This window comes from Gossypium arboreum, chromosome 4 (genome assembly GCF_025698485.1).
Source record: "Gossypium arboreum isolate Shixiya-1 chromosome 4, ASM2569848v2, whole genome shotgun sequence".
Classification (NCBI taxonomy): Eukaryota; Viridiplantae; Streptophyta; class Magnoliopsida; order Malvales; family Malvaceae; genus Gossypium; species Gossypium arboreum.
Window position 1 is genome coordinate 51,754,513 of NC_069073.1, and position 10,482 is coordinate 51,764,994.

A 10,482-nucleotide genomic window follows, 5' to 3' on the forward strand; every position below is an offset into this window, starting at 1 on the left:
TGGCTTATCTAGGAAGCCTAATGGCGTCAACCTGTTTTCTTCTCTATCTGAACTTATCATTACTTCATAGTGTGGCATTCACCTTTTATACCGAGGTTCCTACTTCTCTAAGTAGTGGATCGAGGTTTTATCACTTTCATCCTTCCACCTTGAAAGCCTATAAGTATTTGGGTCAATACTCTTTAGTATTGGTTCTTACTTGCTTTTGAGTTCGTTTCACTCCAATCCATCAATCCATAAACCTATCTTAGAAACCCTTTTCAATAGCTTCCGCATTCATTAATTTAAAAGTATCATCTCTAAACAAGCCGAATGAAACCTTTTCGTAGACGATCGGGCAAACTAGCATAAGCTCGACTCTCCCCAAAACAGATCGTATCATTTGGTATCAGAGCTATTAAATGAGGAGTACCGAAGTTCGTACCATCATCGGAAGTTAGTTCGTAAGTAAAAAAAAGTTTCGAAAAAAAAGTTCAAAAAAAAGTTCGAAAAAAATTCGAAAAAAATTAAAAAAATATGTGTTAAATTTTATTCTCTTTGTATTGATACTTTTCTTGTCATCCCGATCAAGTATGTTCGTTTTCTACCATTCACCCCCTACCCCAATGCCACACTTCAAAACCATTTCCATCTTCTTCCAGCCAACCCTTAATCCATCATCATAATCCTTTATTAAACCATTTGAAATCGACCCCTAAGCATACGATAAGGCCTTGGCAAGTTTGAATATGAAATTGTGATAGAAAGATTGAGAGGTAAAAGGCACGAGTGAGTGAGCACATTCGAGTGGTGGTAAAAGCCAAACGAGTGTAAACACGAGCGTGAGTGCAAACCATTAATTTTTCTTTCCGAGTGAAATTGTGAGGATTTTGTTGTGAGGAATTTAATTTTTGTTTTACTTAATGAATTTCTTTTCAACAATCAAAGATGTCTTGAAAAGAATTTACTGAATCAGAGTTCCAATATTTGGTGCAAGAAATGCGTAGAATGGTGAATTCTAAATTCGATACATTGCACGAGAGATTAGACCGTGTGAAGAAAAGAGACCAACGGGAACGAATGTCTTCAAGTCGGAAAGTGGAATCAAGAATATCACGAAGACATACATTCAATGATCATTTGAGAAAAGATTTCCATTGTGATTCCTATTCATCATGACTTCGAGACCAAGAGATTTTAATCGAGATTTCTTTTTGTCAAGGAATTCAAGACGACGAGAGTCTGACCACGATTTTGAACCCATCCAAGATGACATTCGAAAAGATAGGCATAACTCTTTCTGATCGCTCAATACTTTAGTCTTTAATTATGTCTTGTTTAATTAAATGCATCTTTAGTTAATGTCATGCATTATTGATCTACATATTTTAATTATGGCATGCATTATGTGTTCTGCATTAAATAAAGTCATGCATTATGTAACTCCCATGTTAGTATAAGTCTGCATCATTAAATTAAGTCTTGCATTAAGTACTCATTTGTTCATTTAGTTTGCATTTCAAACCATGCATTTAAGCATCTTAGTTTAATAAATAAGTTGCTGGACATTTACTCAACTCATCTTAGTTTACTTAATAAGTGTTGCTTTTAATTAATCTAGTTCCTAGGATTATTTATTGATGCATGAGTTAAGTTTATTTAATGATGCTTCTTTAATTAACTAGCTGCTGGAATAATTGATGCATAGTTCATTTACCTAAGTTAAGTATTAATGTGTGTTATGTTTAATAAGTGTTTACATGTGTTTAAGTATTGACCCAAACACAAACCTTTCGATCACTCTTTTTTTTTTCAATTTCAATTGGTTTTTCAATACATATAAACTCAATACAACTTCAATTACACTAAATTTTTTTTTGAATTTTTTTTGTACTTACTCCGGCACTTCACGAACTATCCGAGATAGTCATGAACGTTCGTACTTCTCATTTTTATAGCTCTGATACCAAATGATACGATTTGCCTCGGGGTGAGTCGAGTTGTATGCAAGTTTGCCCGATCGTCTATGAAGAAGTATCGTTCGATTTGTTCAAAGGATGTTTTAAATGAATAAAGGCGGAAGCTATGTAAAAAGGGTTCAAAGATGGGTTTATGGATATGAAGTTTATATAGGTTCGGTTATAGAAAAATAATAAAAGATGGAGATAAATATAGTAAATGATAACAAACAACGGATGTGAAGTGAATTGATGGTTCGATTATGATGAAACGAAAGGATGAGATGGAATGGAATGGAATGAAAATGATCTCAAAAACAAACACGAACCAATATTAGAAAATATTGACCCAAATGCTTATAAGTTTTCAAGGTGGTCGGATGGAGAATAGGAAAACCTCGACCCGCTATTTAGCAAAATAGGAACTTTGGTATAAGGGTGAACACCACACTATTTGATAGTGATGAGTTCAGGACAAGAAGAAGGCAGGTTGACGCCACTAGTGACCTAGATAAGCCAACGAGTTCTTCAACGAAATATGGCAGAAAGAAATCTCACAAATTTCATATAAGTTCAATAATGTTTTAAACTAAGCAAAAAGATCCTTTTACAAAGGCTGATTTCACCTATTTATAGCCTTTTTCTTCACTCGAATATTCTCACACGCTCGTGCCTTTTACCTCTCAAACTTTTCTTTCACAACTTCGTATTCGGACTTGCCAAGGCCTTATAGTAGGTTTAGGGGTCGGTTGCAAATTGGGAAACAAGAGAAATAATGATGAGGGATAGGGTAGGTTGAAAGAAAGATGAAAAAGGCTTTAAGTGTGGCGTGAAAGGTATATAAAGATGATAGAAATGGAATTTGATAATTGAGAACACAAGAAGATGAACACAAACCTCTTCGATCACTCTTTTTTTTTTTCAATTTCGATTTTTTTTCAATACATATAAACTCAATACAACTTGAATTACACTAAAAAAAGTTTTTGAATTTTTTTTTGTACTTACTCCGGCACTTAACGAACTATCCGAGATAGTTACGAACGTCCGTACTTCTCATTTCTTCCACCTTGAAAGCCTATAAGTATTTGGGTTAATACTCTTTAGTATTGGTTCTTACTTGCTTTTGAGTTCATTTCACTCCATTCCATCAATCCATAAACCTATCTTAGAAACCCTTTTCAATAGCTTCCGCATTCATTAATTTAAAAGTATCATCTCTAAACAAGCCTAACGAAACCTTCTCGTAGACGATTGGGCAAACTAGCATACGACTCGACTCTCCCCAAAGTGGATCATATCAACAGGAGAACAAAATAAAAAATAATTGAAGAACTTAGGAAGATGGTTGTCACCAAACCAATCCACAATCTAGTAGCATAGTGTCATGTGGTAGTTGAGAGGACTGCCTTCAATTTCCTCTTTCCGTCTCTACTTAGCCACTACCCTCTATTGTTGCCTCCAAATCTCCACACCTTTTAGGGTTTCTTTTTCGTTTTTTATTAGCTTTTCTTCCTAAGGCAACTCCAATAGCCCACGATATATTCTCCACTTTTCTAGGTAGATTTTTCAATAACCACTATAATATCTCTTCAATACCACTTTGTATTTAACTTACTAACACTTAAAATTTCATTTAAGCTCTTTATTATATTATTTCATTTCAGACATAAACTTTTTTGCACCTTCCAATTCAGTCTTTTTTACTTTAGTTTCACTACACTTAGTCTATTCACTTTGTTGTTAAGGTTAAATCCATATATTCACTTCTTTCTAATTAATTTCATAATAAATATTAACATGTTCCTATATATACATAATTAAATCTTAAGAACATAAATATAACAATTTCAATACAAATCACATATATTCTTAATTGGGTAAGGAAAATTTCTTAAATACTTACCTCTCTTTTGTTAGAATTTAACTAGTTTTTCTTTTTTTTCTTCCTTCCTCACTTTTGTCACCACTTTCACTTTGTTTCCAACACTTTCATCATTTCTTCTCTTTCTCTACTTCATGAACACATCAAATACATAATCAAAACTCACACTAAAATCTCTTTCTTATGTCTCTACTTCAATTAAATATGAATTTCATAAGAAATTCTTAATTTCTTACCTTGTTCTCTTGATATCAAGCCTTAGCTTGATTTTATCTCTCCTCAATTCTATTTTTCTTGAATCCAAGTTGATGTTCATATTCACCATGTGAAAACTATGAAATTGTTTTAAATTTTAGGTGAAAATGGTAAATTTTGATGAAAAGGACTAAAATGAATAAACTTCAAAAACTTTCTCATCTCTTTCATGGTGGACGTGAGAATGATGGAAGGCTAGAGAGAATTCCATCATTCTTTTATTCTTTTCCTTAACCAATAATTAATAATAAAATATCTTATACTAAAATACTAAAAATAATATTAAATAATCTTAACCAATCAAAATATTACACCAAATAGTCCATAATTATCATGATATTACATTAAAGTTATCCTAATTGAGAAATGACTACTTTACCCCTCAACATTCTCTACAATTTTTTCCTTGAGTCACCACTTGATTTTGGTAAAATTATAATTTAGTCCCTTATATTTTTCACGTATTCAATTTAGTCCCTACTTACTAATTTATTTTACACATTGGTCTTTTCCACCTTTAGAATATTTGCACTTTTGATCCTTTAATTTTTAAATTTACAATTTAGCCCCTCAACTTTTGCTTAATTCCATTTTGACAATCACTTTTCACTTCTTTACAATTTAGTAAATACCTCAAATTTATTTTTCTCAATACATGAGTCCTTTCAATTTCTTTCGCTATCCAACTACCTTCTCTACTAACATTAATAATTTCTATTTTATTTCCTTCGAAAATTCTAACGTATGTCATCTTGTATTAGCACTATTCTCGACTCAAGGTGTTAGGGATATTACACCTATCTTCATTTAGTGATGGCAAAAAAATACAAAAACGATATGTTTAATTTTATAAGGTCTAGTTTTTTTTTTTTGAATCAGGTTCGAGGTAGGTCGAGTCAAATTAATTTTTATAAATGGTCGAATTGAATAAGGTTCAAATTTAGGGTGAAAATGCCCCATTTTCTCCCAAAATATTTGCAAAATTTCCCTTCTAAATTTATAATATTACTTTGGTTAAATTTTCTCACCAACATCATTTTACCACCATTATATTACTTCTATCCGTCACCTAAGTAAGTTTCTTTCCCCTCTCATTCTTTTCTTTTAATTTCTTTTCTTTTCTTTTATGTGTTGTAAACCACAATATATATTAGGACACACTTATTCAAATATTTTTGTATTTTATCATCTTAATCTTAATATTTATTATAAATCACAAAAGCTCCAAACCAAAAAACAGAACAAATCCAATAGTAAGTGTCAAAACCTTTCATTTCATTTTTAAAAAAAATAATTAATCACAATTTCACAAAATGGGTTCATTTTGGATTGGGCAGACTATTAATTTTTGGGTTCAAATTTAAGATAGGTTAAATTTTTTAAAAGTCAATATTGGGATCGAGGTAAAACAGTAGAGCATCGAGTCAGAATTTAGATAGACAAAAATTGAGTGGCCCATTTCATTGCCATCACTACCTTTACGGTACCTCATTTTATCACATTGTGTTTCTTTCTAGGGTAAACTACAGCTAAATTCATTAAACTAATAATAAGTTTACATTTTAGTCATTTAATTTTAAAAAGTTGCAAAAATGTTCATTGAATTATTAACCTTTTTTTTAGTCACTACTATTTTTTTTAACAAAAAAGTTCAACTAGTAAGCTCAAAGCGACAATTCGACAATGGATATAGTGGATTAGTATTCATTGACGAGTAAAAGCATGTATCTTAGATTTAAGTCAATCTGACAATCAATGTTGGAAATCAGATAACAAATTTTGTTTAGATTTTGATTCGTAAATTTGAGAAGTTTAAAGTTGTTTCATACAACAAAATTGAACTATAGAAGAGAAAAGAAATGATAGATTTATACGAATAGAGAAAACTGCACAACAATAATTTAATAACTAATGATTTAAATAAAAATTTCAAATAATTAAATAACTATTTTATCACTTTTAAAATTTAATAATAATAAAAATTAAATTTATTAAGAGTTCAATCACCTTCAATGTAATTTATCCTTCTTTCTAAATAGTGAAGACAGGGTCGACTTCTGTTTCTTTTGAGTTGTTTTACTCTTTCCTGATAAACTATTTTAGTTTAGGCGACTGACACAGCCCCTCCAACCATACATCCCTCGCTGGCATGGACCAGTTTCATTGTCAGCCTATCAGCCATCAGGTGACCAACTTTCCACACACTCTTCTACTTTACTTTTTTATTGAATAAACTTATTATAAACTAGTACTTGATAGAATAAACAAAGAAGAAAGTAACTTTTTTTTTTTTGGGGGGTGGGGAAGTGTTAGAGAGATAAGAAAGAGCACATTTTCTATCTTATTTTCGTAACCCAGAAAAACAAAAACCCCATGAAGGGGCACTAGGCAAAACTCATGGAAATGGGTTCGGGCTCTTTGACTGAGTCGGGCGGTTCTCCCACCAACTCTTCCGCCGAGTCACTCAACGGCTTGAAGTTCGGTAAAAAGATCTACTTTGAGGATACAGCCGCTGTCGCCGCCGCCGCTGGTGGTAAAAGTGTTGGTGGTGGTGCAAACATAGGGACTCCATCCAAGTCCGGTCCAGCATCTTCAAGCTTAGCCGGGTCGTGTAGGAAAGCCAGGGTTGATGGAATGGCGCAAGGGGTTCTGCCTTCTAGGTGTCAAGTAGAAGGGTGTAAAGTGGATCTGAGTGATGCTAAGGCTTACTATTCAAGGCATAAGGTTTGTTGTATGCACTCTAAGTCATCTAAAGTCATTGTTGCTGGTCTCGAGCAAAGATTTTGTCAGCAGTGTAGCAGGTCAGCCCCCCAAATACCTCCAAGCTTGCTCTCTTGTTTGATGTTTCTCCTTTTATTTCCTAACTTCTAGTCTTGCTTCGGTTTGTTCGGTCTTTTCCCCTCTCAAGTAGTTTATTAAGGAACTTATTAAGTAGTTTTTTTTTTTAAAAAAAAGAAAATTAATGTTCTGTACCTTTGATTGATGGTTTTGAGCTGTATTCGGTTTAAATTTTGATTCAAATTTTCTTCCTTTAATTGTATCGGGCTTGGTGGCTTTCTGTGTGATGTTGGGAAGTTTGTTACGCTCTGATATTTATTAGTTTTGAGTTTCTCTGTTTAGTGGGAAGAGATATGTTGGCTTGAGTTATGAACCTATTTTTGTGGTTCTGGATTGGGATTGTGTTTTTCGATTTATTCTGTTAGTTCAGTGCTTGTTTGGGCTTAATTGACCTCTGTTTAAGTTACTTTAGACTTAACTACTCTAAATATTTTTGTTTCTTTGTTTTAATTTCATAAAAACTGAGGGGGCAGGATTGTGGTTTCTAAGTGCCTTTTTTCATTTTTGGTTCTGTGTGACTGGATTTATGGGATGGATTTCATTCTAGTAACGTTATGGAATTTATTGGTTGTGTTTCCTTGCTTGGTTGCTTAGCTATTAATTGGTGCCATAAAATTTTTATGCTTTTTATTTGTCTTCGCTTACATGATTTTGTCACGATGGTAAGATCCTTAGTTTACTAGTTTCATAGAAGCTAGCTAATGTTGCTTATACTCTCTCCAAAGAGAATACAAATATATGGAGCTTTGAGTGTAAGTTTTGGTGAGTATCTTGTTTTGGCATTTATGTAGGCTGATTAAAATTTTCCATAAAATTCTATGATTCGTGGTTTATGGACATATTTCTGAAGCTATTTGGCTTCTTTTCTTTTTCCAATTCTACATCCCTAAATTGTCTTTTTTATGGTTAGAGGAGCATAGTCTGTTGTATATCAATGGTATGCATACCATCGAAATGTTTCTTGTACTATTTTTATACCGCTGATACCTTGTTCCATGCCTGAGCTCTTTAGTTCCATATTAAAAATTGGGAAACTATGAGATGACTGTGGGACCTCGACTATTTGAGCATTCTTTAATAGTCAGATAAAAGCAATGCATATCATGTAATAGCTGTTTCAATTCTATGAAAATAAAATATTCTTTGTTATCTTTAGATGGAATCTCATGCATATAGAGAAGCCAACTGTTTAAGGATGTATTTGCGTGTGTGTTAGGATTTAAAAAATGTCAGGGGCGGTCAGGCCATTCCTAGTAAGAACACTGTATGATGTTTTCTTTGTTTATTTTGAATGGTTAATCATACATACATTTTGCTTTTTCGAGGTAGATTGATTTTTTGATGGCTGCAAGAAGTAACAACGGACAACACTGGTGACTATGATAGCATCTCTCCTCATTTCTGAAAGTAACTAAAAAATTGACAGATTATGAATTTATGATATAGTGTGGCAACTTTCTTAATTCAGTATGTTATGTTGGAGGATTCTGAACTGTAATTATCCTTTGTTGTATGCCCATCTATGTTAATTCTTGTCGGGTTTGATTTCCTCTTTGCAATTAAATTTGGAATTTCCTTTTTGTACCAACGTTAACATCTTCTGTTGTAGTTTCTTTCCAGATTTCATCAGCTTTCTGAATTTGACAAAGGGAAACGGAGTTGTCGTAGACGGCTTGCAGGTCACAATGAGCGACGCAGGAAACCACCACCTGGATCATTATTTTCCTCTCCTTATGGCCGGCTTTCTTCTTCTATTATTGGTTAGATTGTGGTTACCGCTTATTTTTATAACTTTTCATTGCTTAGTAATTGCAAGAAAGGAATAAATTGGTCTCTGTTCTGTTACAGAAAATGGCAGTAGAGGTGGAAGCTTTATAGTGGATTTCTCAGCATACCCAAGGCTTTCAGGAAGGGATGCATGGCCAGCAGCTCGATCGTTAGAATGCATAACTGGAAATCAAAGCACAGCCACTGGAAGCTCATTTTCACATCCACGGCAAAACAACTCCAGCAAACCTCCTCATGACCATTTCTTGCAAGGTTCACCATGTGGGACTAGTTTCTCCAGCACTGGAATTTCTCCAGGAGAATGCTTCACAGGGTCTGGTGACTCAAGCTGTGCTCTCTCTCTTCTGTCAAATCAACCGTGGGGCTCCAGGAACCAGGCTTTGAATTTTTCTGTAAATGGCGTGATAAGTACTGAAGGGTCCTCTGCGGCACAACCAACAACGCTTCATGGTGCAGTTGTGAACCCTTATTCAAATGCCTCTTTGGATTTCAATGGCAGTGACACTGTTCGCAGTTCTCACAAGATGCTGCCACACCTAGATTTGGGTCAAATCCCAGACCCTGTTAACTGTCAATTCTCTAGTGACCTTGAGTTGTCTCAACAAAGCTGGAGGTCATATATCGAACATGAGCAGTCCGGGGCAGCCTATGACGACTCCATGCAGCATATCCACTGGACGCTCTAAGTTTGTCAGTCCTAAGGCCAGTTTTCATGCCCGGTTTTTTTGGTCATGTATGGCAAATGGTGTTTCTGGGCATCTGGTTTTATGGTTTTTAAGTCGGAGTTGGATAAACCCAAACTATCCCTCGTATCTGCTTGCTTAAGGTTTTAACATGATGGATACGAAGGTGTTCCCCTGGCCTTACTAATTAGCTGTCGAACCATCCTTGCTTTAAATTTAGTTTAGCAAATTTGTTGGCAGTTGGCACTGACCAGAAAGAATGGTTTGAATAGTAGCTATTAAAGACTGTATCCAGTCCTAGGACCAACTATTTATGCCATCATTTGTTAACAAGAGTACGCATGTGGGGTTGCCATCACAATCATCTCTCAATTAAAAAAAGAAAAAATCTTTTAATGATATATATTTCTACCACCATTGGCATATGCCAAGCAGCACCAGCTAAGCAACTTTATGAACCTAAAAAACTGGCCCCCAAAAGCTGAAACTTGTATGAATGATGGGCTTGAATACTAGTATGAAACCGATAATTGTATTCCTACTCATTGTCGGATAAGGTGTCAAAACCCCACGAACTTATTTTCTTTTCTTTTTATTTTTTAAATAAAGGAACATTTCATTCATAAAGAAAACTTAGAAATAGGTTCGATACGTGGTAAGTCCTGCCTTAATAGCATTAATAAAACTAAGCATAAAATTAGGAAGTTCATAATAAATTACAATGTCAAGCAATATATCTTGAGAAAAAAAGTTTTGGGAAGATTGGGTTGTTGCGTGCCAACATGTTTATGTAGTGATTTCTTTTAGAAAACATGAATCTGTTGGTTACGGTAGAAGAGTTCTGCAACCCGCAACTAATGGTTGGAGTGAGATATTTGCACAAATAGCTATAGGAAGCATAGAAATGGAAGTAGCGGTATCCACTTCAACAATGATAAAATCAATATTTAAAGTTTTAGCCAAGGACAGGCCATGACGAAGAACCCAGAGTTCCACTATCATATTTGTTGTGAAGCCAAAAACAATTTGTTTACTCATTGGCAAAGTCAATTTTTCTTTCTTGATAAAAGCATACACTTATAACTAAAATAAAAGG

The 10,482-nt window shown here is 34.0% G+C and overlaps 1 protein-coding gene across 1 annotated transcript; it reads left to right on the forward strand.

Annotated features, from left to right (window-relative positions):
• Nucleotides 1-6,104: 6,104 nt before the first annotated feature.
• On the forward strand, nt 6,105-9,787 carry LOC108465551 (squamosa promoter-binding-like protein 9). Its single transcript, XM_017765900.2, has 3 exons — nt 6,105-6,878; nt 8,536-8,675; nt 8,764-9,787. The coding sequence occupies exons 1-3, from the start codon at nt 6,475-6,477 to the stop codon at nt 9,387-9,389; spliced, it is 1,170 nt and encodes a 389-aa protein (XP_017621389.1). The 5' UTR covers nt 6,105-6,474; the 3' UTR covers nt 9,390-9,787.
• Nucleotides 9,788-10,482: the final 695 nt, after the last annotated feature.

What these genes read in the sequence shown, in the direction of transcription:
- LOC108465551 (XM_017765900.2), top strand. Translation starts at nt 6,475, where the DNA reads ATGGAAATGGGTTCGGGCTCTTTGACTGAGTCGGGCGGTTCTCCCACC. An exon ending in TTTTGTCAGCAGTGTAGCAG is followed by an intron (nt 6,879 to 8,535) that starts GTCAGCCCCCCA and finishes GTTTCTTTCCAG; the next exon opens with ATTTCATCAGCTTTCTGAAT. An exon ending in GCTTTCTTCTTCTATTATTG is followed by an intron (nt 8,676 to 8,763) that starts GTTAGATTGTGG and finishes GTTCTGTTACAG; the next exon opens with AAAATGGCAGTAGAGGTGGA.